Genomic DNA, 27761 nt, shown 5'->3' with positions numbered 1-27761 from the left:
CTTTGTTGCACAGTGGAGGAATATTTTTGTAGAAATTTCAGCTTTTCTTAATACAGGCGAAAAGGTACTGTTGGCAGTGTTTACATAAATGCTTACAAACTCTTTTTATAAATGCTGTGATTCAAGGACTGGGAAAATATAAGCATTTTCCCGTGACCTGCTTCCCAGAGGGAAGCAATGTTTAAAAGCATGGGAAGAGGATGGAGCCCTGAGACACCCCCTAAGTGAGCGCCCAGGGGTCCAAACACTCAACCCCCAACACCACCTTCTGGACACGGCCCAGGAGGAAGGAGCGGAACCACTGCATAACCCTGCCCCTAACTCCCAACCCTCCTAGACCGTCCATGAGGATGTGTCAGTATTTATAATGTCATTTAATTGGGAATGTATTTCACAAAGCAGAGGTGGCATTGGGGAAATGAGGTGGCGCTTACTTGCTTAATTCAGTTCGCTCTTTTTTGACTGCTGAGAGGGAGAGGCGAGAGGTGTGGGGACTTTGTGCCCACGATGACTGGAGGAGTTTGGAAATAATACTCGTGGTTCAACTGTTGCCAACCTGACCAGTAAAGCTTTATTCTCAACAAATTGGGTAAGGTATATATTTTTATCACAAATAGGTAACCAGATACCGTGGTCAACAGCATTAAAAGAAACTGAGAGATCCAGCAGAACCAGGAAACAGCTTTTACCTTTTTGCCAGCCAGACATAATCAACCAGCGCCAATGTTACAGAAATTACATTAAAGTTAAATGTTACAAATATTATGCCTGAATGTATCCTTTCAACATGACAGCTCAGGGAAGTTACCTAGCTTTAAAAAATAATTTAAAATCAACTTCTTTGCCAGTTTCCTTCATTCCAAATCTATTCCCCTCTTCAAAGGGACTCCAGGAAGTTCCCAGAGGTGACAATTGCTGAGCTGATTGTTGGCCAAGGAAAGCCTAATCCCATCACCAAACTTGCCAAGGGCCAGACATGCAAAGGAAGTTCTTTTGTATTTTGGGTGGTGGGACTTCAGAGGTGTTTGCCTGTGCTAATCTTATACCTGGGTCTTGCCCTGACATGTCTGCTTATGCTAATCTTGTACCAAGGACTTGTCTGGACATGTTTGCCAAGGTTAAACTAGTGTAACCCCTGTCTACCCCTCCCCTTTTGTGACATGTCAGTGATGTAGCAATGATGCTCTACGAAATGTATTCTGGGATATAGTGGTAAAGTTCTAAAAGTCACCCCATCCTCGGAGTTCAAAATTCCTCTTTGAACCTGTTGCACAATAATTTTTGATCTTCAGCTATTTCCTCCGGTTGGTGGCTGGACTCCTTCCTTTATTCCACAGGGACCCGCGGGCTCTGCCCGACGAGCTGGGTGACTAAGCAGCCTCACACCTCGATTTTTCCGTAACAGCCAACAACGCGGTCTCAGTCTGATGGCAGGGCCTGAAACCCAACTGGAAGAAATGCAGTCCACATGGTCCATATCCTCCAGATATGCCTGGATTTATTCTGCAACCAAACATACATTTAAATTGTTTTTCCCATGTGAGTTTGCTGATGTTTTCTAAGCGTTCCACTATTAATGAAGCTCTTTCCACAATCCATGCATTTAAAAGGTTTCTCCCTTGTGTGAGTTTGTAGATGTACATTAAGGCTTCCACTCTGAATGAAGCATTTTCCACACTCAAAACATTTATATGGTTTCTCTCCTGTATGCGTATATTGATGTATTTTCATCGATTCTCTCTGACTGAAGCATTTTCCACACTCAAAACATTGATATGGTTTATTTCCTGTATGAGTATATTGATGCATTTTCAGCGATTCTCTATGACGGAAGCATGTTCCACACTCCATGCATTTAAATGGTTTTTCCCCTGTGTGAGTTCGTAGATGTATGGTAAGTTTTGCCCTTTCACAAAAGGTCTTTCCACATGCCATACATTTAAATGATTTTTCCCCTGTGTGAATTCGCTTATGTCTTCTAAGGTTTCCTCTACAATTGAAGCTCTTTTCACACACTATGCATTTAAATGGCTTCTCTTCTGTGTGAGTCAGTTGATGGTTTGTAAGGTTTCCACTATCACTGAAGCACTTTCCACATTCCATGCATTTAAATGGTTTCTCCCCAGTGTGAATTCGCTGATGTCTTTTAAAGTTTCCACTCTGACTGAAGGTCTTTCCGCACTCCATGCAACTAAATGGTTTCTCACCAGTGTGAGTTCGATGATGTGCATTAAGGTGCTTACTCAAGAGGAAGCTCTTTCCACACTCTATACATTTATATGGTTTCTCCCCTGTGGGAGTTCCTTGATGTTTTGAAGGAATTCCACTCCCACGGAAGTCCTTTCCGCAATCCATGCCTTTAAATGGTGTCTCCACTGTTTCAGTTCACTGATGTGAACTCAGTGTGCTCCCTGACTGAATCACATTGTACATTCCGCATATTTAAATTCTATCTTTTTTATTCCTAATGAAATCTCTGGTGGCCCCTCCGAATTCTGACTGCCTTCTCCATCACCTGGTTGGGAGTTGGGGGAAAGGAAATCCTGTTAAAAGGGAACAAAGCAATGGCACCTTCTCTTGTGTTAACATTTGTTTAACATTTCACACATGCTCCCTTCTCCTGTGTTCCTGTTTAAAAAAAATGAAATCCAGCCCCCTGCAATAAAGGAATCTTTTGCCCCACATGGGTCTCCAACTCACTTCCCTGAGATTAAGAGTCTTATGCTTTACTGACTGAGCTGAGTTTAAAAGCTTTACTTCCAGAAACTCGATTTAAATGTTACAGAAAGAATAAACAATACATTGCCTCAGGTATGCAGGCTTCTTCTTACCCACTCTGGTCTCATTATAAGGCCCTGAGGTAGCATATATTTGCCAAAAACTAGATTTTCCACTAAAAAATAATAATAAAAATTAATTTTGCCTAGGGTTTCCCCTGAGATGTTGCCGATTTAGCCAAATTCCCTCACGATGCCATTTTTACACCCCAAAACCAAGGACATGTGAGGAATTTTCCTGATATATGGGAAGCCTAACTCTGCCCCTCTCTTTCCTGCTTGCTGCATCTTCCACAACACCTGTAGGAATTTGTGTCTGCCTGCAAAACAACTTGACATTTTGAAATTCTATCCAAAGACCGTGGTTCAGCTCCCAGAAAGGAAGGTGTGTGTGAGGGGGGGGGGTCATTTGGACCCACCCCCTTTTTCAGGGATCCATCTCTCCACGGACTTGGAGCGAGTCAGATTCCTAGGCAGGAGGGAGAAGCTGAGGGAGACCCCTCCAGACAAGGGTGCCAACTTGAATAAAATATGGGGGGGTGTAATAAAAAAATTAAGGTCTTATATATATAATAAATGTTCATAAATGTATCAACCAAGGACGTACATAGATATGTGGAGCAAATGCCTGGAGCAGCACAGGAAGACCCACTTGAAACCATTTTGACTAGCAAACTGACCAAATGTTTTCTCTGCAAGGAGGGAGGGGGTGAGGGAACCTTCCCATTGTCTCAGGAATGGGGTAATCGCCATCTCAAAGGAATAGGCACACTATCAGGAAAGGCAATCAGATAAGGCATTATCAGATAACCTGGCAGACAGGAAAAACAACAACATTCAAATTTCTGTTGTAGACCGCCTTTTCTGTTATGTATGTATGATGTAAGGAGGGGTGGTCTTGAGCTCCAGGGCAGGGAATTTAAAATGTCTATATAGGGCCGGGCACACCTTTGTTCTGGGTCCTCCTCCCTGTGAGGGGAGCACCCTGTTGCAACAGCTTTAATAAAGATCAGGCTTACTAGCTGCTTTGCTTCTCAATATTCTCTGGCTGGCCTCTGTTATTTTCTCCGACCGATAGGGAGCCCACGAAAGGACTCTATATGGGCTCTTGGGTACCCCATAAGGGAAGAAGGACAGATTTTGTTTACAACAGGGGGCTACATAATTGATCACGACACAGCGTGCATACACCATTTGAATGGCAATGCCCATCAACTCGGGCGGGGGGGGAGCAGCCCCCTCAAATATTTTATGGGGAGGGGCGAAGGGAGCTCGGCTCCCCGACAGCGCACAAGGTGGAGACGTCCCTCCGAAAGGCCACGTTTCCCGTTCTCTGTCTCCAGCCCGCCCTCCGCCCCCGGCCAGTGCTCACTGGACTTATCTTGTTCTTGCCCCGGGGATACGTCCATGCCCCCCAGCCCCTCCCCAGCATCCTCTGCCCTCCCCGAAGCTCCCCTGCGCCCAGAAACCTCCCTTGGCACATCTCACTCCTCGCCCCGCGCACCAAGTCTCTCCCGAGCGTGCCCACATCTCCATTCGCAGGAGCCTCGCAGGGAGGGGGGGAGTAGCAAGGGGGGGTCTCTAGCCAGGCGTCCCTCGCGTCCTTTAACCCTTATGTGGACTCCCTCTCTCCGTCTCTGCAGCCCAAAGGGACCCCCCCCCCAGGGCGCACCACGGATGCGCCTCGCAGCGCGCACGGAGCCCGGAGCCCCCCGAGAGATTCCTGCCGGGGGGGCTCCGGCCGACGCGTCGCGAGGGGTCCGGAACCCGCAGAGGGTTCGGGGTCCCGGTTCGACTTCCCTTTAGGGTGGTCGCAAGTAACTGCTCTCTCCCAACCCCTCCAGCAAAACAGGAACAAGTGAAATGTAGAAGGCTCACCTTCTTCCACCGCCGTTTTTTCAGGGGGGGGGGGTCTCTTTGGCTGCCGCTGCCGGGGATCGAACCTGCGACCTTCTCACTAAATAAACGAGATTACATAGAGCTTTGTTTGCGGGGAATCAGGATTTCCGCTTGGGTCTATCGAGCTGCGCTTCCTAGAGAGGCAAGAAGGGGTTTTTTTGCAGGGGGAGGAGGGATGGAAGTGGCAAAGTTGGAGGGGAGGGGGGGTCTCCATGCACAGCCCCAGAAGAGAAGCTGGCCGGTTGAAGGGGAGAAAGAGGTGCAGCATATTTGGGCGTGGGAGGAGGGTGAAGGACTTGCTTTTCCTCCCCCTTAATCTACAAACTGGGCAGCTGGGAGGGGAGGGGAGGAAGGATTTGGGGAGGGGGATGAGAGGCAAGTAGGATCCGTTTAGTGGGGGGGGGGGGTGGGATCCAGGCAATCCGGCTGCAAAATAGAGCCCTCCTCCCCCAACAGGGTTTGCATTACAAGATCCTCCTTGAAGCAGAGAGATCAAGCCAACATCCCTAGGGGATGGGAGGGGGCGAGGTGGGGGGCTGCCAGAGACAAACCCGCCCCCATGCAACCTAACTGCAAATAGGTTGGCAGCCCCCATCTTGTGCAAGCTTGGTCGGTCCTACTCCATTCAGAGGGGTTGCAGCCCCATTCCACCTAGTGATGCTCAGTTGAACAGCCTCCATCTCCCCTCTCACCACTGACCCCTCCTGCCCGCCCACCCCCTCCATCGCTCCTTCCAGCTTCTGCCTCAGTGGGCTCGTGGGGGGGGGTCTGCTTTGGTGCAGGGGAAACAGCTGGAGAACAGAGACACCTTTGATTTGGAGAGCGGGAGAGCGTGAAGTAGATGGGGGGGGGGGTTTGTGTGAGAGAGAGGACAATGTCAAGGGAAATCGGCCTCTGGAGCTTCCTTAGTAAGAAAGAGGCTGATGTGAGAAGGAGGCAAAAGGAAACAATAATTTGCCTATTGAGAAGGGTAAGCGAATTCCAGATAATGTCTACCTTCGCTTAATATTTGTTCCCTGTCAAAGGTATGCCATCTGTGTAAGGTCCTGGGCCACAGGGAGCTTAGGCTGGCCTCAACCAGAGCCAGGGCTTTTTCGGCTGTGGCCCCAATCAGGTGGAACGCTCTGTCACAAGAGACTAGGGCCCTGCGGGACTTGATATATTTCCGCAGGGCCTGCAAGACAGAGCTGCTCCACCAGGCCTTTGGCCAAGGCACAGTCTGACCCCCTCCTTTGGTAATCCCCGCAGAACTATAGCCCAGTGGGTGCCATTAATTTGACTTTAAATTGATATTAAAATGAATTGATTTTGGAATGTTGTGTTACTTTTATTGTTGTTAGCCGCTCTGAGCCCGGCTTTGGCTGGGGAGGGCGGGATATAAATAAATTATTATTATTATTATTATTATTATTATTTGTCTCCCACCCTAAATAAATCTGTCTTTCTCCATTGCTCACATCAAAGACCTTCTCCCTGCTTTGAAGTGCATCTTGGCAACAGGTGAGGGAGTCCCAGAAGTGGAAGCGCAATGGCCTTCAAGACCCCCTCTGAACGGCCTCTTCTTAAAGATGGAGTGGAAAGAGGAGCCAGGCAGCTTCCTCAGGTAGGGAAAGAGCAACGGAAGCAGGGAAGAGGCACAGATGGGACCACCCAGCCTCCCTCTGTGTTGAGTGGGGATGATGGGGATCTAAGAGAAGCTCTGTTTCCTTCCTCTTCCTCTTCTTCTTCCAGGCCCTCTTGACCTTTGAGGAGGTGGCTGTGTTTTTCACGGAGGAGGAGTGGGCTCTGCTGGATCCTGGCCAAAGAGCTCTGCACAAGGAAGTCATGGAGGAGAATTATGAGATGGTGGCCTCTCTAGGTAAGGGCAGATTTTTATTCCTCTTGGCTGTTAGATGTTGGAGGTGTGACTCTGCTGTTTGAGCCATTCATTCATGCCATGTAGGAACAAGCAGTAACCATCGAAAGACCTCTTCTCAAAGCAGTTGTCTTCTATTCTTTTTAAGCCACCCAAGTTTGTGGCCATCACTGCCCCCTGTGGGAAAGTTCCCTAGTTTAACTATTCACTCTGTTTGGAAGGACCTACAGCGGTGCCTCACAAGACGAAAAGAATCCGTTCCGCGAGTCTCTTCGTCTTGCGGTTTTTTCATCTTGCGAAGCAAGCCCATTAGCGGCTTAGCGGATTAGCGCTATTAGCGGCTTAGCGGATCAGCTGATAAGCGGCTTAGCGGCTTGGGAAAAAGGGGCGGAAAAGGAAAAAAACCCTGCAGGAACTCGCAAGACATTTTCGTCTTGCGAAGCAAGCCCATAGGAAATTCGTTTTGCGAAGCACCTCCAAAACAGAAAACCCTTTCGTCTAGCGGGTTTTCCGTCTTGCGAGGCATTCGTCTTGCAGGGCACCACTGTACTTTTATCTGTCCTCAACCTTCCAACATTCTGTCATGTGACAAAGACACATGAGAGCAGAAGCAGCAAAGCAGGCTGGGAAGTGCTGGGACTGCGCAATCATTTGGGCCTACTAAAGTCATTCAGGCCTAACTGCTGAGTCACTCTGACATGTGACTCATTCTCCTTATAAGTAGCAGCCATTTTCTCTCTGTGTTCTCTGTAAGATTTCAGTCAGAGTCAGTCTCCCTCAGTTATAGCAGAGTCAGTATGTAATCTCAGTTGTTGTGGGAATTTATTTGTTGTGGGGGGGTTTGCACATGCAGATATCATGCACATGCAGCCCACTACCAAAATCAGCACAATCACTTTTGTGACTTTTGTGATTTGTCCCCACAAAACACTTCGTCACAGTTTCTTCCTGACTATTCAAAGGGCCTTTGCTGCACAATACGAAATGTAAGAATTCACTGATAAATGTACCTATGTACTGGCTCACTGGGAAAACTTCAGAAATTCATATAGACAGGTGAGCTCAGCTCCTCAGCAGCCCCTCTGCCTGAGGGATAATTCCTGGCATCCTGATACCTGAGTGCCAGACAGGTAGCCATTCTAGAAATAGCAAACCCAGATGAAGATAAACTTTGCTGGGAAACAGGGAAATGTAAATATCTTTTTTGTTACACTTGATGGGTGTTTGGTGGAGGGCAAGGGGAACCATGGGGTAGTGTCCAGGATGCTCAGATTACTGCCACCAGACCTCCCTTTTCATGATGTAACCGTGATGTAGTTTGGAGGGGGTGTAACATGGGGACTAAAGGTAAAGGGACCCCTGACCATTAGGTCCACTCGTTGCAGCGCTCATCTCGCTTTATTGGCCGAGGGAGCCAGCGTACAGCTTCCGGGTCATGTGGCCAGCATGACTAAGCCACTTCTGGCAAACCAGAGCAGCACACGGAAACGCCGTTTACCTTCCCGCCGGAGTGGTACCTATTTATCTACTTGCACTTTGAGGTGCTTTTGAACTGCTAGGTTGGCAGGAGCAGGGACCGAGCAACGGGAGCTCACCCCGTCGCGGGCACTCGAACCGGCAACCTTCTGATCAGCAAGTCATAGGCTCTGTGGTTTAACCCACAGTGCCACCCGCGCCCCTTACATGGGGATTATCATCTAATAAAAGTTGGGGTCTTATTTTGTTCGGGGCTTCCATCTTGTTCCACCTTGTGGCAGGTGGGAGTCCTGTCCTGACAGTCTTCAATAAAGACCAAGCCTACTGGCTGCTCTTTTGCTCTGGTATTCCTGGCTGGTGTCCTTGTTTTTTGTCCAAGGGAGCCTTCAGATTTCTCCGTTAACACAGTCAAACTGTTTGGAACCATGTTGCTTATGAAGAAGTTTATTTTAACTCAGTAAAGCTCTTATTCTTTCACTTAAAAACTCTGCATTATTAATTTACGCTGCGCGTCACATTCAGCATAAAGGAATTGCTGCATCCCCTTCATCGTTTACATTGTCCATTTCCAAACCTCCTCCAACTTTATACTTATTCGTTTGGAGGTAAGGCGGCCAGAACTGCACACAGTATTCCAAATCAAAATATTAAAATGCTACAAAGCCAGTTTGCAATGTTAATAAATCAAGAAGTGGAATGGAAAGAATGGAACAGAAAAATTTCGAACGTGCTAATAAATCAGGAAAACGGTTGGCTTGGCAGATTAAAAAAAGAAAAGCGCAAAATACAATAAATAAAATTACAGTGGAAGGTAAATAAATAGAAAATCCGAAAGAAATCAGGAAAGGATTTGTGAATTTTTATAGACAGCAGATTTTTTCAGCAGGGGGCCGGTCCACTGCCCCTCAGACCTTGCGGGGGGCCGGACTATACTTTGTGGGGAAATGAACAAATTCCTATGTGCCACAAATAACCCAGAGATGCATTTTAAATAAAAGGACACATTTTACTCATGTAAAAACATACTGATTCCCGGACCGTCCGTGGGCCGGATTTAGAAGGCAATTGGGTTGGATCCAGCCCCCAGGCCTTAGTTTGCCTACCCATGGCTTAGAATCATAAGAGTTGGAAGGGACCCCACAGGTCATCTAGTCCAGGGACAGATGTTAAATTAACCAGCCTGTCACTTCCATTCCCTTTTTCTAAAAAATAAAATGAAAAATTATTCCATTGGCTACTTTCCAATCCTCAGATATGCCCAAGGGACAAATTACATACCGAATATAAGCTGCACCCGCAAATAAGCCGCACGTTTAAAATTCATGGGGTGGGGGAGATAAAAAGACAATACGTGAATATAAGTCGCTCCCTTAAAATTCAGCAGGCACTCACACACGTTCCATTTTACTGTATGTCTGTTTCAGCTGCAATATCATAAAAGCCATTTTTTGTAATATTGCAAATTTAAGCCGCACTTTAACTTTTCACTGTTGGGGGGGAGTGCGGCTTATATTTGGGCCAATATAAGCTCCTGAAAAAGGCTAACTACAGTGGTACCTCTAGTTACCAACTTAATTCATTCCGGAGGTCCGTTCTTAACCTGAAACTGTTCTTAACTCGAGGCGTGCTTTCGCTAATGGGGCCTCTTGCTGCCGCTGCACCATCAGCACATGATTTCCGTTCTTATCCTGGGGCAAATTTCTCAACTTGAGGTAACTCTTCCAGGTTAGTGGAGTTTGTAACCTGAAGCATTTGTAACCTGAGGTGTTTGTAACTTGAGGTACCCCTGTAGTTAATAATAATAATAATAATAATAATAATAATAATAATAATTAATAATAATAAATTTTATTTATATCCCGCCCTCCCCAGCCGAAGCCGGGCTCAGGGCGGCTAACAGCAATAAAACAGTACAAAACAGTACAAAAGTATTATTATTATTATTATTTTCAACACACTTTTAAGAGTACAGTCATATATTGGGTTACAGGCGCTTCAGGTTGCGCGTTTTCGGGTTACGGATACACCGAAACCAGGAAGTACCAGAAAGGGTTACTTCTGGGTTTTGGCGCTCGCGCATGCGCTAAATCACACTTTACGCATGCGCAGAAGCGCCGAATTGCAACCCGCGGGTTCGCAGACGGGTTGCAAACGCTGTGGGTTGTGAACGTGCCTCCCGCATGGATCACGTTCGCAACCCAAGCATCCACTGTACCTGTTTCCCTGGAGTTCTTTACTTTAGTTTAGCATGGGTCAGTGACAAATTTTCAAGTGATGTATCTGGTCCGGTTATGTGATCCCTTTTCATTGGATCATTGAAATGTAGAGTTGGAAGGGACCCCAAAGGTCATCTAACCCAACCCCCTGCAATGCAAAAATCTCAACTCAAGCATCCATGACAGATGGCCACCCAACCTCTGCTTAAGAACATGCAAGGAAGGAGAGTCCATAACCTCCAGAGAGAGACTGTTCCATTGTCGAACAGCTCTTACCGTCAGAAAGCTCTTCCTGATGTTTAGTCGGAATAATATTATTATTATTTTGTATCTTGGATTTGAGGTCATAGGTATATGCATTGATTTGAAATGGCTTTATATTTTGTGGCCCAAAGTAACTAATATTGTCTCTTTCCCTAAAAGAATCAGACCTCAACTCCTGTTGCGAAGAAATACAAGATCCATTTCTCCATAATCCCAAAGAAGGGGAGATATCAGCAGGTAGGTGCTTAGCTGAGACTGTAGGATATTCAGAAGCTAACTTCAGATTCAGCTGAGGAGGGAGAGAAGTAGGGAGACATGCTTGAAAATGGTAAAATCAGAGAAGCTGAGAACTGGGCCTGACTTACAATGAGAGTCTCTGCTTTACCTTGCAATTTGAATGGCATTTGCTTTTTCTGCCTCAAAACAGGTAATGGGCAGAAGAGTGAGAAATCTGATGAGCCATCCATGGTGTCTGTAGAAAACATGGAGCATGAAGCACAGAAAGAGACCTTTGTAAATCAACAATCAACCGAAAAGTATGTAGGAAATACGTGGGAGAACTGGAAAAAGAACTCCCTTACTACTCAGGATATTGGTGTCCATGTATCCCTGAATCCACAGGAAGAATGCACAGGAAGTAGCAGTGTAGAGTGTGGAAAGAGCTTCAGTCAGAGTGGAAGCGTTAGTTTACATCAAGGAACCCAAACAGGGGAGAAAATGTTTAAGTGCACAGAGTGTGGAAAGAGCTTAAGCAGTGCTGGTAACCTTGTCAAGCATAAAAAAACCCACACGGGGGAGAAACCGTTCAAATGCATGGAGTGTGGAAAGAGTTTCAGCCAGAGCGGAAACCTTATTGCACATCAAAGAACCCACACAGGGGAGAAACCATTTAAATGTATGGTGTGTGGAAAGTGTTTCAGTCTCAATCACCATCTTATGTTACATCAAAGAACCCATACTGGGGAGAAACCACATACATCCATGGAGTGTGGAAAAAGCGTCTGTTCGAGTAGTGTCCTTATTGTGCATCAAAGAACCCACACCGGGGGAAATCGATTTAAACCTATGTTGTGTGAAAAGACTTTCAGTCAAAATCACCATCTTACTTTACATCAGAGATCCCACACTGGGGAAAAACTGCATAAATGCGTAGAGTGTGGAAAGAGCTTCAGTCATAGGAGTAACCTTAGTTTACATGAAAGAACCCACACTGGGGAGAAACCATTTGAATGTATGGTGTGTGGAAAGAGCTTCAGCCAGAGTGGAAACCTTACTGCACATCAAAGAACCCACACAGCAGAGAAACCATTTAAATGTATGGTGTGTGGGAAGAGTTTCACTTTTAGTCACTCTCTTACTTTACATCAAAGAACCCACACCGGGGAGAAACCATTTGAATGCACGGAGTGTGGAAAGAGCTTCAATTGTAGGAGTGCACTTACTGTACATCAAAGAACACACACCGGGGAGAAACCGTATGAATGCATGGAGTGTAGAAAGACCTTTCGTCGTAGGAGTAACCTTACTTTCCATCAAAGAGCCCACACCGGGGAGAAACCATTCAAATGTATGGAGTGTGGAAAGAGCTTCAGACATAGCGGAAGCCTTACTGCACATCAAAGGACCCACACTGGAGAGAAACCATTTCAATGTATGGAGTGTGGAAAGAGTTTTAGTCTCAATTATTATCTTACTTTACATCAAAGAACCCACACTGGGGAGAAACCATTTTTATGCATGAAGTGTGGAAAGAGCTTCACTTGTAGGAGTGCACTTACTATACATCAGAGAACCCACACTGGGGAGAAACCATTTGAATGCATGGAGTGTGGAAAGGGCTTCAGTTGTAGGAGTGGACTGACTGTGCATCAAAGAGCCCACACAGGGGAAAAACCATTTCAATGCCTTGAGTGTGGAAAGAGCTTTCGTCGTAGGAGTAACCTTACTTTACATCAAAGAACCCACACTGGGGAGAAACCATTTAAATGTATGGAGTGTGGAAAGAGCTTCAGCCAGAGTGGAAACCTTGCTACACATCAAAGAACCCACAAAGCAGAGAATGGAGCATGAGAAGAGCTGCAATGTACTATGATGTAAGGTTTTGTTCCTGCTTGGTGAGAAAAAACTGTCAACAGTGAAGCCTAATGGAACCGAACTGCCAAAAGTACAATGTATGGCAGCTATGTTTCATCTTAGAGTTATCCAAAGTAATCAATGCCCATTCACAGCCGCCATAATTGATTATAAGGGGGAAAGAAGATATTCCTAGCACTGCTATGTTAAGTGGCTGAGGCAGTATCCTCACTCTGCCTAATGTTTGGGCTGGCCCTGTTTGAAATTTGGAATGGGGCACAGATTTGGTGTAAATCCAAGTGATGGAAAAGGAGATAAGACAAAACGTAGCTCCTTGGTCAGAGGTGTGGCTAAAGGCACTGTTCTGCTGCCATCACCGTTTCCTTTAAGGAAAACAGTCACATATCTCAGGTATCACAAGGCGACTACAAGCAACGACTGATTGACATGCATTTGATATGTGCATCGTGACAAGCCGGAAGGGGGCAGAATGGGGAGGGGACAGGCTTATGAGTGCTTCACCATCGTACGCCAATTGCGAGTGGCCTGTATTTGGAGTCTTCTGGTGGCTTAGGATGTTATACTTGCTCTATAAGACTCACTTTTTCCCTCCTAAAAAGTAAGGGGAAATGTGTGTGCGTCTTATGGCCTCCTACCTTTTTTTCTAAATAAAGTTTCACAATCTTCAGACTGTCCTGTCACTGGGGCTCTTTTGAGTACCAACCTTTAATCTATTCAGAAGCATATCAAATATCAACATAGAGGATGTTTTGATTAAAACTGCTGCAGTGGTAATAATTTTATTTATATCCCACCCATCTGGCTGGGTTTCCCCAGCCACTCTGGGCAGATTCCAAACAATAAATAAATAATAAATAAATAAATAAATAATTTTTTAAAATTATTTATACCCCGGTCAGAGCTGGGTTCAGGGCAGCTAACACCAGTAAAATTACAATAATAACATAATAGCGTGGGGGGGCATTTAAAATATGGGTTAAAATACAATTTAAAATGCAGCCTCATTTTAATAGTAGCCCATAGATCAAAACCGTAAGGGGAGGGGAAACATAAGGGTTAGACTGAGTCCAAACCAAAGGCCAGGCGGAACAGCTCTGTCTTGCAGGCCCTGCGGAAAGATGTCAAGTCCTGCAGGGCCCTAGTCTCTTGTGACAGAGCATTCTGCCAAGTCGGGGCCAGGGCTGAAAAGGCCCTGGCCCTAGTTGAAACCAATCTAACCTCCTTGAGGCTCGGGACCACCAAAGTGTTGTTATTTGTGGACCTTAAGGTCCTCCATGGGGCATACCAGGAGAGGCAGTCCCGTAGGTATGTGGGTCCTAGGCCGCATAGGGTTTTAAAGGTCAAAACCATCACCTTAAACCTGACCCTGTACTCCACTGGGAGCCAGTGCAGTTGGTAAAGCACTGGATGAATGTGATATTAAAAACATGATACAGCATTAAACATTAAAATCTTCCCTAAATAGGACTGCCTTCAGATGTCTTCTAAAAGTCACATAGTTGATTATTTCCTTGACATCTGGTGGGAGGGTGCTACACAGGGCGGGTGCCACCACGGAGAAGGCCCTCTGCCTGATTCCCTGTAACTTCGCTCCTTGCAGTGAGGGAACCGCCAGAAGGCCCCTGGCCCGTCTGGGTTGAACGATGGGAGTGGAGATGAATCCAAAATGTTTGGTTATCTCCACACTTGTCAGAGATAAATTTCTCTTTTGGATCTGATTTGCTTTCTTTTCACATATACAAATCTCTTACAAATCAAATTTCCACTGATCCAAAGGAGAAATTTATCTCTGACAATTTGCTGATTTGCTTTCTTTTCACATATACAAATCTCTTACAAATCAAATTTCCACTGATCCAAAGGAGAAATTTATCTCTGACAAATGTGGAGGTAACCAAACGTTTTGGATTCATATTACGAGGGCCTAGGACCCTCGTACCTACAGGACCGCCTCTCCTGGTATGTCCCACAGAGAAATTTACGGTCTGCAAATAAAAACATCCTGAAGATCCCAGGCTACAGAGAGGTTAGGCTGGCCTCAACTAGAGCCAGGGCTTTCTCGGCCGCGGCTCCAATCTGGTGGAACGCTCTGTCACAAGAGACTAGGGCCCTGCGGGACCTGACATCTTTCCGCAGGGCCTGCAAGACAGAGCTGTTCCACCAGGCCTTTGGTCAGGGCGCAGCCTGACCCCCTCCTCTGGCAATCTGCACAGAATTTTGCTTAATGGTTGCCATCAATTTGATTTTAATTTGATTTTAATTAATTTTATAATGAATGTTTTTAGAATGTTGGATTATTTTGATTGTTGTTAGCCGCCCTGAGCCCAGCTTCGGTTGGGGAGGGCGGGATATAAATAAAATTTATTATTATTATTATTATTATTATTATTATTATTATTATTACCAAATTCTCCTCTTGAAAAGGGGAGATGGGCTACACATATTGCCATTTTGGTAGCGCCAACTCAGTCTCATAAAGAATGCTTAGTTTAAAGCAGTTGAATGTGTCGCCTCGAGTGGTTTATGGGGTGTCAGACCACCAATTTGCAGATGGCATCAAACTGGGAGGGGTAGCTCATAACCGAAAGCCACACCCAGTGGGAGGCTGATAGAAGAAGGAGGCAAAAAGAGCAAAGAATTTGCTTTTTTCAAAGGTGAGAAGAAGCCCCCCCTTTCAAAATTCAAGGATGGGGGGCTGACAAGCTGGGGTTGCCTTGCTAGAAAGTGAACACCCTAGCTGGAAATGCCCATGTTGGGGGGCGGAGAGGAATCAGTGAGGGTTGGCTGTGCTGCTTTTGTGCCCCAAAACTGGAAGAGAGAGGCACATTTTGGATTTCCTGAACCCTGAAAAAGCACCTGCTCACTTTCCCTTCTGGAAGGGAAATGGGCGCATTGGTGACGGGATTTGAAACTGATTAGGGTCTTAAGGACCTTTTAAATAGCCTCAAGGCTGGATGAATTAAATAAATGCCCCCTCCTCCCCAACTGGACGTGGGGCAAAGTGGGAGGAGAAAATGGGTTCCCCCTCCAGTAGATTTTGATGCTCTTTCTTTCCTGAGAGAGATCAAATCCAGGGTGCAGGATGGGCCTAGTGCAGGCATAAAAACATGCTTTTTGGGGGCGGGATTGCAATGCAATGCAGTGCTAGTGGGATGTGGAGACGGAAAGAGAGCAAACAGGGAAGCTGCCTGACAGGTGGGGGGAGGGACCCCCCCAAAATGAAGGGAGGTGGGTGCACACCTGATTCATCCTCGTTGGGGAGAAGACTCAGGGATTCTTCCTGAAGGTGCATATACACAAACAGGTAAATGATCTTGAAAATGCTAAATGCCTGTATTCCATTTTCAACTTCCTCTTTGATCTTTTACATTAAAGTAAAGGGACCCCTGACCATTAGGTCCAGTCGTGGCTGATTCTGGGGTTGTGGCGCTCATCTCGCTTTATTGGCCGAGGGAGCCGGTGTACAGTCATGTGGCCAGCATGACTAAGCCGCTTCTGGCAAACCAGAGCAGCGCACAGAAACACCGCTTACCTTCCTGCCGGAGTGGTACCTATTTATCTACTTGCACTTTGACGTGCTTTCGAACTGCTAGGTGGGCAGGAGCAGGGACCGAGCAACGGGAGCTCACCCCGTTGCGGGGATTCGTACCGCAACCTTCTGATCGGCAAGCCCTAGGCACAGTGGTTTAACCCACAGTGCCACCCACGTCCCAATCTTTTACATTTTAAATTTCTTCACCGCCTCTATTGCATCTGCAGAAAAAGCAGCAGGAGACTTTTTCAGGTGGTTCACAATTTAGTGGAACCACCTGCAACATCAGGGCCCAGTACGGGCCACATGTTCTCCTGCAATGATTTTGCAAAGTTTTTTGCAGATAAAATCGCTCAGATTCGGGAAGAAGTAGACTCCACCGTGGGAGCAGGGCTGGGGCGGGAGAGTGCTAGAGTTCTGTCTAGTCAAGTTGAGTGGGATCAATTCCAATCTGTTACCTCCGAGGATGTGGACAGGCTGCTTGGACGAGTGAAACCAACCACCTGTCTCCTGGATCCTTGCCCATCCTGGCTTATAAAAGCTAGCCAGGAAGGACTGGGCGATGGGCTTCGTGGGGTGGTGAATGCTTCCCTCCGTGAGGGAGCCTTCCCAGACCCGCTGAAAGAGGCGGTTATTAAACCGCTTCTTAAAAAACCATCTTTAGATGCGGCCATGATGGCCAACTATCGCCCAGTCTCAAAACTTCCATTCTTGGGCAAGGTGATTGAGCGAGCGGTTGCCGAACAACTCCAGGCACGCCTGGAAGAAGCGGACCATTTGGATCCCTTCCAGTCGGGATTCAGGCCTCATCATGGGACTGAAACTGCCTTGGTCGCACTGGTTGATGATCTCCGGCGGGCTAGGGACAAAGGTGAGAGCTGTTTCCTAGTTCTGCTGGATCTCTCAGCGGCATTCAATACCATCGACCTTAACATCCTTCTAGACCGTCTTGAGGGGCTGGGAGCTAGGGGCACTGTCATAAAGTGGTGGGGGGGGGATGAGTGTTCAGACCCCCTGGGCTCTCACTTGTGGGGTGCCTCAGGGTTCTGTCCTCTCCCCCATGCTTTTCAACATTTACATGCAGCCGCTGGGAGAGATCATCAGGAGGTTTGGGCTGGGTGTTCATCAGTATGCGGATGATACCCAGCTCTACCTCTCTTTTAAATCAGAACCAGTGAAGGCAGTGAAGGTCCTGTGTGAGTGTCTGGAGGCGGTTGGAGGATGGATAGCGGCTAACAGATTGAGGTTGAATCCTGACAAGACAGAAGTACTGTTTTTGGGGGACAGGAGGCGGGCAGGTGTGGAGGATTCCCTGGTCCTGAATGGGGTAACTGTGCCCCTGAAGGACCAGGTGCGCAGCCTGGGAGTCATTTTGGACTCACAGCTGTCCATGGAGGCACAGGTCAAATCTGGGTCCAGGGCAGCTGTTTACCAGCTCCATCTGGTACGTAGGCTGAGACCCTATCTGCCTGCGGACAGTCTCGCCAGAGTGGTGCATGCTCTGGTTATCTCCCGCTTGGACTACTGCAATGCACTCTGCATGGGGCTACCTTTGAAGGTGACTCGGAAACTACAACTAATCCAGAATGCGGCAGCTAGACTGGTGACTGGGGGCGGCCGCCGGGACCATATAACACCGGTCTTGAAAGACCTACATTGGCTCCCAGTACGTTTCCGAGCACAATTCAAAGTGTTGGTGTTGACCTTTAAAGCCCTAAACGGCCTCGGTCCAGTATACCTGAAGGAGCGTCTCCACCCCCATCGTTCTGCCCAGACAGTCCAGGTCCAGTGCCGAGGGCCTTCTGGCGGTTCCCTCATTGCGAGAAGCAAAGCTACAGGGAACCAGGCAGAGGGCCTTCTCGGCAGTGGCGCCCACCCTGTGGAACGCCCTTCCAGCAGATGTCAAAGCGATAAACAACTACCTGACATTCAGAAGCCTGGAATGCGTCCTGGAGAGAAAGAGCTGGGCTGTGAACATAACAGGTGTGGGGCATAGATACAAAACCCACAGAAACTGTTTGGATCACTATAAAACCCTATTTTGCTGGAATTGTCCAGAACACCCCACCTCCAAAGGCTGTGTACGGAATATACACTTAAAGCAGATTCTTTCCTTCAAAGAATCCAGAAAACTGTAGTTTACCCCTCGCAGAGCTTCAATTCCCAGAACCCTTGACATCAGGCTGAGCTGATTTCCAACTTTCAAGGGTGGCTAAGTTGGCACCTGCTTTCTGCCAATCTCTTATAATGCCATGGGCTGGATCCATAGATATATACATATATATACATATATATATATATATATATATATATATATATATATATACACAATACATATACAATACACATATACAATTTTATACATATACATATACAATTTATATATAAATATGGCCTTTGGTTTGGACTCCGTCTGAGCCTTATGTTTCCCTCCCCTTACGGTCTTGATCTATCGGCTACTTTTAAAATGAGGCTGCATTTTAAATTGCATTTTAACCTGTATTTTAAATCGGTCCCTCCCCCCATTATGTTTTTACTGTGATTCTATTGGTGTTAGCCACCCTGAGCCTGGCTATGGCTGGGGAGGGCAGGGTATAAATAAAATTATTAATTAATTAATTATTATTATTATTATTATTATTATTATTATTATTATTATTGTTGTTATTATTATTATTATTATTATTATTATATTTCCTCCCATCTTCACCTCGCCCAGCTTGCAAATTAAGAATGTGAAAGAATATCCTCCTCGTGAGCTGTGACGGGAACTTTTTGCCTTCAAATTCTCTGGATGGCCCCCATTCAGGAGTTCCCTTGGTGGGAAACCGTGTTTTTTGGGGTGGGGGCTTCAAAGGAGACGGTGCATAGAAACCCTGCAGGTGTTGGGTCCCCGCTTTGCAACTGCAAACTCTGTCCTTTTCTCCCCCACGCGGAATCTTTCCCTCTTTGTCCTCTAGAGACGCTCCTTTTGCAAACTTCCGACCAAACTTCCCGAGAGAAGCCCCTTCCAGCGCTCGCCTGGTAACCGGATATGACGGCGCTGCCTTTGGCTTCCTCCTCTTTGAGGAAATTCCAGAAAAAAAACAACAAAAACAAACCCGTTTTCCGGGAGGGGGTCACTCCCCCTCCCTCTGGGTCAATGAGCTCGGCTTCCTAGAGAGGCAGGACGTTTTTTGGGGTATAGAGGCATCTCCATGCATATTAACAGAAAAGAAAAGGGCTTGCAGAGGAGGAGAAAAAGGTGCAGTATATTTTTTGTTGGGGGGGAGGAATTGAGGTGCAGTATATTTTTTGCTGGGGGGGAGGAATTGAGGTAGGGGCTGGGTAGGGGGCTGGGAGAAGGATTTCTTTCCCCTCCCCTTGAATTTACAAGCAGGGCTACCAGGGAGAGGTGGTTTTGGGTGGGGGGCGCGGAATGAGAGAAAATCAGGGAAGGTCTGTAGGGGGTGGGAGGGGGCTGCAAAGTGGGGTTCATCCCAACAAGGTCTGCATTGCAAGATATTCTTTGGGGTGGGGGCGGGGGAACAAAGACCCTTCGGGGCCAGAGAACCAGGAAAGGGCGCTCGCTCCCCCACCCCCCGCATGCAACCAGAATCGGATACTGAACAGTCACAAGCTGACAACCAGACACTCCCCCCCACCCCCCAAAAAAGGTATCTTAGACGCAGCCTCCTAATCCACCCCCTCCCTCCCCCCGTTCCTTGCAGTCTCATGGTCAAGCTCGCTGGGGTGGGGGCGGGTTTTGCTGCAGTGGAAGCCGCCTTGCATTTGGGGGGGGGGGAATTGGGGAGGAGGGTGTTGCTGTGCTGCTTTTGTAGCCCCCGAGCTGGAGAAGAGAGTCGCCTCTGGATTGGGAGAGAGGGAGGAGATTTCGAATTGGGTGGGGGGTGAGAGATGGGCAGTGTCAAGGGAAATCGGCCTCCGGAACTTCCATAATAATAATAATAATAATAATAATAATAATAATAAATTTTATTTATACCCCGCCCTCCCCGCCCTCCCCGGCTAGAGCCGGGCTCAGGGCGGCTAACACCAATAAAATCACAGTAAAAATATAATGGGAGAAAAGAGAAGGAGGGGGGGGAAAGAAAAGGGAAAAAAATTAATTAAAATGCATCCTCATTTTAAAATAGCTGATAAATCAAGACCATAAGGGGAGGGAAACATAAGGGTCAGACCAAGTCCAAACCAAAGGCCTGTCTTGCAGGCCCTGCGGAAAGATGTCAAATCCCGCAGGGCCCTGGTCTCTTGTGACAGAGCGTTCCACCACGTCGGGGCCAGTGCTGAGAAGGCCCTGGCCTTAGTTGAAACCAATCTAACCTCCCTGAGACCCGGAACCTCCAAAGTGTTGTTATTTGTGGACCTTAAGGTCCTCCGCGGGGCATACCAGGAGAAGCGGTCCTGTAGGTACGTGGGTTCTAGTAAGAAAGAGGCTGATGTGAGAAGGAAGCAAAAGGAAACAAGAATTTGCTTGTTGGGAAGGGAGAGGTCCCTCCTGCAGTCCCCCTTTCAGAAATCATAGATGGGGGGCTAGGAGACTGGGAACAAGAATGGGCAAGTCGGTCTTAAGCACCTTCCAGATGGTCTCAAGGCATTGGCTGGAGGCATTAAATAAACACCCCCTACATGTAGGAGTTGGTAAAAGGGCAGCTGAGGGACAAGGAATTTGCTAAAAATAATAATAATAAAGCATGTTAATTAGAGATAAATCTGTAAAATAAGCAGCATGTAAGAGTGGATGAACTGGAATATATCTGAGAGAGTGGGAAAGCAGGGTTTTTTTGGAGGGGGGAGTGTATTAAATTAATTATAATTTGGCTTTGACATCTTAATAAATTGGAAAATGAGTTTCCCCCCTTTAAAGTCTCCCTCCCCACCCCAAAAAAAGTTGAAAATAGCAAACATAAACTGAATCCCCGTCAAAACAACACACACAAATGTGTGTCCTTATGGGAAAACATTGTTCCAAAGTGTTGGGTGCGAATCTGGTGGATGCCAAGGCAGTTGACGTCCTTTAGAGTAAGGGGTGAAAAGTTTCTCTGTCAGAACGAAATCATCCCCAGTACTTCTTTTTCCAGCAAATGCTTCAACTCCTTTTTGTCAGGTTGTGGGTTTTTTTGTAGAGGACCATAATTTTATTAGTCTATATTTTCAAGATAGCCTACGAAAGAGAACAAGAATATAACACAGATCAAAAACATAAGAAACAAAAGCAATTATTGTAGCAACAGTAAAATTACAAAAAGCAGTAGGTATAAAAATCTGTGGGGTTTTTTGGAAAGTGTTGTAGTCCAGATTTTCTGATTCCATTGTGATAAATGCAAGTCTTCCAGAGATTTCTCGTTTTGAGCAATGAGTTTTTTAGCCCCTGCTGAAATAAAGGTGATGAGTTCTTTATATTTCATATTAGCATTTTCATCTTTAAAAATAGTTAACAATTCCAAAGTTGGGATATGTAGGATTTTTTTGTTTAGGGATCAAGCTTATTTCATAAACATTTCTTTCCCCAAAAATTATTTTGTGCTCTCCTCTTTCACCCTCATTAAAAGGTTCTTTAATTCCTCCTCACTTTCTGCCATCAAGGTTGTGTCATCTGCATATCTGAGGTTGTTGATATTTCTTCCGGCGATCTTAATTCTGGCTTGGGATTCATCCAGCCCAGCCTTTCGCATGATGTATTCTGCATATAAGTTAAATAAGGAGGGAGACAATATACAGCCTTGCCGTACTCCTTTCCCAATTTTGAACCAATCAGTTGTTCCATATCCAGTTCCATATCCAGTTCTGAGATGGAATATAGCTTTGTTCATATAGCTACACCTCAGGGTTCCTTCCCACAGTCTCTGCCAGCTGGCCTCTTCGATTACTGTCCCTACATCTGATTCCCAGGTATGTTTCACTAAGTTGGTTTCACCTAAATGAATACCACCAACTGCTTTAATTCATTTTTGATAATACGTGTTTGGATTTTGCATTTGTATTTGCAATTAGAATTTCAGCCGAAGTTTAAAGAGGCATGTGCAGTAACTGCTGGGTTTGTTAGAAAAATGTGTGATTTGATGCACGTTTAGCAAATTCCAGATGTTGTCTAGCTTTACTTAGCATTTGTTCCCCAGTCAAAGGTATGTCATCTGTGTAAATGTCTCCCACCCTAAATAAATCCGCCTTTCTGTGAACCGCTCTCAGACCTCCGGGTATAGGGGGGTATATAAATTCAATTAGTAATAATAATAATTTATGCATTGTTTTCCTTAAAGAGCTGCTCCTTGCTCCTTGCATTGAAGTGCATCGTGGCAACAGCTGAGAGCGTACCAGAAGTGGCCCAGTTTACGCCTCCTCCTCCTGTCCTTTCCACTGCCAACGCAATGGCCTCCGAGCCCCCCTCTGAACGGCCTCTTCTTACAGGTGGAGTGGAAAGAGGAGCCAGGCAGCTTCCTCAGGTAGGGAAAGAGCAACGGGAGCAGGGAGGAGGGAAGAGGCACAGATGGGACCACCCAGCCTCCCTCTGTGTTGAGTGGGGATGATGGGGATCAAAGAGGAGCTCTGTTTTCTTCCTCTTCTTCTTCCAGGCCCTCTTGACCTTTGAGGAGGTGGCTGTGTTTTTCACGGAGGAGGAGTGGGCTCTGCTGGATCCAGGCCAAAGAGCTCTGCACAAGGAAGTCATGGAGGAGAATTATGAGATGGTGGCCTCTCTAGGTGAGGGCACATTTTTATTCCTCTTGGCTGTTAGACGTTGAAGGTGTGAAACCTTAGGTCAAATCCTGTATGTACTCTTACGATATTTGCAACTTTGCTTTCCCCTACTCGTGTGGTGCATTTTTATAGGCTCTGGTTACATAATCCCTTCCTTTGAGGTCATGGATACAGATTAATTTGAAACGGCTGGATGATTTGCAGCCAAAAGTAACTAATATTGTCTTTTTCCTTGGCAGAATCAGACCTCAGTTCCTGTTGGAAAGAGAGACAAGAGCCATTTCTCCAGGATCCCAAAGAAGGGGAGATCTCAGAAGGTACCTGCTTAGCTGTGTTGTGTGGCCCTTTTTCCTCCGGAAAGAGAGGGAGCATAAGCCTGCTGCCTTTATGTCCTGATTCTGGGCTTCCTCTCACAGCATCTAGTTGGCTTCTGTAGGACTAAATAGACCAGTTGGGCAAATGCAGCCTTCAAATGCTCTCCTGCTGGCCCTTGGGGCTATCTTCTCCTCGGCCATCTCCCTCCCTAGGCCATGACCCATCGCCTGCCCTGCTTCACACCCTCCTTGAGTCCTTTTTCCTTGGCTGGGCTGTGTCCTTGAAATCTGCTTGCCTGATTGGAGGACAGAGGGTGGGTTTTGTAGTAACTCCGCTGCTCCCTGAAGGGGACATTGAATAATAATAATAATAATAATAATAATAATAATAATAATAATACCCTGCCCATCTGGCTTGGTTTTCCTAGCCACTCTGACTGGCTTCCAGTACAGTGGTACCTCGGGTTACGAACTTAATTCGTTGCGGAGGTCCGTTCTTAACCCGAAACCGTTCTTAACCTGAGGCACGCTTTCCCGAAGGAGGCCTCCCATGCCGCTGGCGCAAAGTTCATAACCCGAGGTACTACTTCCGGGTTAGCGTAGTTTGTAACCCGAAGCGTTTGTAACCCGAGGTACCACTGTACATACAAAAGCATCATAAAATGTCATAAAACGTTTTACGTTTGTTGTTACACCCCCTTCTGTCCCTGGCCCCACAGAGCATGAACATGCACACCTGAAGCTGCAAAAATTGACCATGTCTGGGAGGCCTTTGGTCTGGTCCATTCTTCTAAAGACCAGAGATGTCCTCCAGGCTTGAGTTTTCCCTTTCTTTGTGCTGAGATATGCCTCAAATTAAAATATCCTCTGTAGTGCCACTGAGCTCAGGTTAATGTACTGTGAGATTCTTTTTACAAGTGCCCATGTGCCCTTCTCATAGCTGTCAATGTTTTCCTTTTTTTAAGGGAAATTCCCTTTTTCTGAATAGGATTCCTCGCAAGTAAAGGGAAAAGTTGACAGCTATGGCCCTTCTGCTGTCCCTCAGCAGGAGGGCTAAGATCTTGCCTTTCCCTGCTTTTGGGAATGGAGCCATGGCAGTAGTAGCAGTAGGAGTGTCTGGGCATTTTGCACTTGGAATTTGCACTGCTCTCTTTGAAACCGTTTCCCAAACCAGACTTCATCGCTTGGGTGGAAGGAGAAGATCCAGTTGGATAGGGCTCTGAGAAAGGGGAGAGATCAGCAGACACAACTGTGCTTAGTGACAGCATGTGGAAGGTGGAACAGGAAGGGAGCTGTACCATATACTGAAGCTAAATTCAGATTCAGCTTTGCAGGAAGAGAAGGGACATGCTTGACAACAGTAAAATCAGAGAAGCAAAGAACTGGACTCGATGCATAATGAGCATGTCGGCTTCTGCCATGCAGTGTGAGTGATATTTTCATTCTCTCCCTCTCCCTAAACAGGTTACAGGCAGAAGAGCGAGAGTTATGGGGAGCCATTGATGGTGTCATCAGAAAATGTGGAGCATGAAGCAGGGAAAAAGACGGAAAGGAAATCATTTACTACGAAGGACATTGATATCCACGTCGCCCTAAATCCACAGGAAGAATGTACTGGGAACAGCAGTGTAGAGTGTGGAAAAAGCTTCAGTCAGAGTGGAGGTGTTAGTTTACATCAAAGAACCCAAACAGGGGAGAAAGCGTTTCAATGCACAGAGTGTGGAAAGAGCTTAAGTAGTGCTGGTAACCTGGTCAAGCATAAAAAAACCCACACAGGGGAGAAGCCATTTAAATGCATGGAGTGCGGAAAGAGCTTCAGCCAGAGCGGAAACCTTATTGCACATCAAAGAACCCACACAGGGGAGAAACCATTTACATGTATGGTGTGTGGGAAGAGTTTCAGTCTCAATCACCATCTTACTTTACATCAAAGAACGCATGCTGGGGAGAATCTGCATAAATGCATGGAGTGTGGAAAGAGCTTCTGTACCAGTAGTTTCCTTACTGCACATCAGAGAACCCATACTGAGGAGAAACAATTTAAATCTATGGTGTGTGAAAATAGCTTCAGTCTTAATTACCATTTTACGCTACATCAAAGGACCCCCGGTGGGGAGAAACCGCATAAATGCTTGGTGTGTGGAAAGAGCTTCAGTTGTAGGAGTAACCTTACTTTACATCAAAGAACCCATACTGGGGAGAAACCCTTTAAATGTACGGAGTGTGGAAAGAGCTTCAGCCAGAGCGGAAATCTTACTGCACATCAAAGAACCCACACAGCAGATAAACCATTTAAATGTATGGTATGTGGAAAGAGTTTCAGTTTCAATTACTCTCTCACTTTGCATCAAAGAACCCACACCGGGGAGAAACCGTTCAAATGCATGGAATGTGGAAAGAGCTTTCGTGCAAGTAGTGTGCTAATTGTGCATCAAAGAACCCACACTGGGGAGAAGCCATTTAAATGTATGGAGTGTGGAAAGAGCTTCAGGCAGAGTGGAAGACTGACTGCACATCAGAGAACGCACACTGGGGAGAAACCATTTAAATGTATGGAGTGTGGAAAGAGCTTCAGCCAGAGTGGAAACCTTACCACACATCAAAGAACCCACAAAACAGAGAAACCATTTAAATGTATGGTGTGTGGAAAGAGTTTCAGTCTTAATTACGATCTTACTTTACATCAGAAAACCCACACCGGTGAAAAACTTTTTGAATGCCTGGAGTGTGGAAAGAGCTTTAGTTGTAGGAGTGCTCTTACCGCACATCAAAAAACCCACACATTGGGGAAACCATATGAATGCATGGTGTGTGGAAAGAGCTTCAGGCGTATGAGTAACCTTAATTTACATCAAAGAACCCATACTGGGCAGAAACCATTTAAATGTATTGAATGTGGAATAAGCTTCAGCCAGGGTGGTAACCTTATTGCACACCAAAGAATGCACACACTGTAGAAACTGTTGTGAATCCCAGAGGTGGAGAAGCAGAGAAGACAAAGCTTAGCCACTAAGAAGAATAAGAAATGGTCTCCCCATTCTGCCTAATGTTTGGGCCGGCCTCGTCATTTGGAGAGCATTTCATTGTGAATCCAAGATGTGGAGAAAGAGAGGAGGCGAAGTTTCGCCACTTGGTCAGGGGTTCAGTGAAAGGCATTGGTCTGCTGCCATCATTCTTTCCTTTCAATAAAACAGAACTCCCATCTTGTGTATCACCCATCAAGTAGGGTGCTTCCTTGGGAAATGTAATAGAACTGGCTATGGCTTTCTGTGTAGAGAACCACATGCCACTCCCTTCAAAGAGTGTGAGAGTGTGTGTTCAAGATTATGAAACCTGAGATGCCCTAGCAGAGTGTCCCCAGCTGCCTTCAGCACAGTCTACTGCATCTCCCATACCACCAGGAAACTGGTTATCCTCTGGACTACACTAGAAATAATATTATTTTTATGGGTAGGCTATGATTAGTCCTGCTGCAAAGCGACAAAGTGTTTTATTTTGTAATCTGTTTAAGCTGTTTACTTGCTATCCCCTTACATTTCATACAAAATAAAGTTTCACAATCTGACCAGCTCTTCACTTTATCCTATCACTTAAGCTCTTCTGAGTACCAGCTTTTAGTCTACTCAGAAGAACAGTGAATATCAATTCTAGATTCAGGTAGGTAGCCGTGTTGGTCTGACGCAGTCAAAATAAAAAATTTAAAAATAGTTCAGGAGCACCTTAGAGACCAACTAAGAAGTAAGATGAAGTTGGTCTCTAAGGTGCTACTGGACTTTTTTAAAATTCATTTTTAATTTCGACTGAATATCAATGTAAAGGATGCTCAGATTAAAACAGCTGAATGTGTAGCCTTCATATTACAACTATTGCCTACTTTTCATATATACAAATATCCCACAAATCATATTTCCTTTCATCAAAAAAGAGAAATCTCCTTTTGGCCTTTGTGAAAATAACCAAGCATTTTGGATGCATATCATAAAATTCTCCTCTTCAAAGGAGAGATGGGCCTCCTTTGGGGCACTAACTCGGCCTTTTCTTGCTGAGAGAATCAGGCTTGCGACAAGGAAATTAGTCCTTTTTTCTCAACTCTGCAATTGGACAACTTGGAATTCTTTTGCATTGATTTCTTAGAATATATTTTCTGTATGTGTGTAAAAACAACCTTACGTTTTTATCTTCTGTAATCCTGAACTGTCGTGAGATCTATGGATGAACAGCAGTATACTACTACTACTAGCATCTTGACTAAATAAATCTATTAACTAAGGTTATGTGACCGAAATCTTCACTGAAGACTGTATATTCTGTGTGCTTATATGGTGGGTGTAAACACCCCCCCCCAACTATTTCTGAAATAAAGTTATTACTTTAACCCAGGGATCAGCAAACCTTTTTCAGGACGGGGTTGGTCCACTGTCCCTCAGACCTTGTGGGGGGCCGGACCCACCATCACCCTAAAGCCCCCCCCTCCCAAAAGCCCCCCCCCCCGCCTATACCACTCATGCCACAGCAGCTGACACTGCCTCGTCTTTGGCAGCGGCAGCGTCCTCTGTCTCAGTGGGGCACAGAGCCCAAGCTGCTGGCCGCCTCAGCGGGAAGGAAGGGACGGCACCCAGAGGCGTCTGTGGCTTCTGA

General features: G+C 46.1%; 3 protein-coding genes across 8 annotated transcripts in view; 2 read left to right on the top strand and 1 right to left on the bottom strand.

The window, feature by feature from the left end:
• Positions 1 to 548: 548 nt before the first annotated feature.
• Positions 549 to 4791, bottom strand: LOC310757169 (uncharacterized protein). Of its 2 annotated transcripts, none has more exons than XM_083602395.1 (2): positions 4656 to 4791; positions 549 to 2515 (listed from the first exon to the last, which is right to left on the bottom strand). In XM_083602395.1, the coding sequence occupies exon 2, from the start codon at positions 2353 to 2355 to the stop codon at positions 1522 to 1524; it is 834 nt and encodes a 277-aa protein (XP_083458521.1). In that variant the 5' UTR covers positions 2356 to 2515; positions 4656 to 4791; the 3' UTR covers positions 549 to 1521. The 2 variants fall into 2 exon arrangements, with proteins under 2 accessions (XP_083458521.1, XP_083458522.1); XM_083602396.1 differs by having other exon boundaries at positions 549 to 2543; positions 4656 to 4779.
• A 43-nt stretch (positions 4792 to 4834) lies between these two features.
• On the top strand, positions 4835 to 13146 carry LOC310756696 (uncharacterized protein). Of its 3 annotated transcripts, none has more exons than XM_083601285.1 (5): positions 4835 to 4935; positions 6141 to 6279; positions 6408 to 6534; positions 10647 to 10724; positions 10915 to 13146. In XM_083601285.1, the coding sequence occupies exons 2-5, from the start codon at positions 6205 to 6207 to the stop codon at positions 12555 to 12557; spliced, it is 1923 nt and encodes a 640-aa protein (XP_083457411.1). In that variant the 5' UTR covers positions 4835 to 4935; positions 6141 to 6204; the 3' UTR covers positions 12558 to 13146. The 3 variants fall into 3 exon arrangements, with proteins under 3 accessions (XP_083457411.1, XP_083457412.1, XP_083457413.1); XM_083601286.1 differs by lacking the exon at positions 4835 to 4935 and adding an exon at positions 4985 to 5646; XM_083601287.1 differs by lacking the exons at positions 4835 to 4935; positions 10647 to 10724 and adding an exon at positions 4985 to 5646 and having other exon boundaries at positions 10915 to 13133.
• Positions 13147 to 19164: 6018 nt separating this feature from the next.
• The window catches only part of LOC310756738 (uncharacterized protein), a 28234-nt gene continuing 19637 nt past the window's right edge, over positions 19165 to 27761 (top strand). The window contains exons 1-5 of one of the 3 annotated variants that reach the window (XM_083601378.1): positions 19165 to 19357; positions 22374 to 22556; positions 22686 to 22812; positions 23049 to 23126; positions 24588 to 26688. In XM_083601378.1, the coding sequence (XP_083457504.1) occupies positions 22482 to 22556; positions 22686 to 22812; positions 23049 to 23126; positions 24588 to 26080 (1773 nt within the window). In that variant the 5' untranslated portion in view covers positions 19165 to 19357; positions 22374 to 22481 and the 3' untranslated portion in view covers positions 26081 to 26688. Of the gene's footprint in view, positions 19358 to 21645; positions 22006 to 22373; positions 22557 to 22685; positions 22813 to 23048; positions 23127 to 24587; positions 26689 to 27761 lie in introns of those variants that run through there. The other 2 variants (XM_083601380.1, XM_083601379.1) reach the window with 2 other exon arrangements.

This window comes from Podarcis filfolensis (genome assembly GCF_964270895.1).
Source record: "Podarcis filfolensis genome assembly, chromosome: 2".
Lineage (NCBI taxonomy): Eukaryota > Metazoa > Chordata > Lepidosauria > Squamata > Lacertidae > Podarcis > Podarcis filfolensis.
Note: the sequence above shows the minus strand (reverse complement) of the source record. Positions and strands in the feature narration are given on the sequence as shown.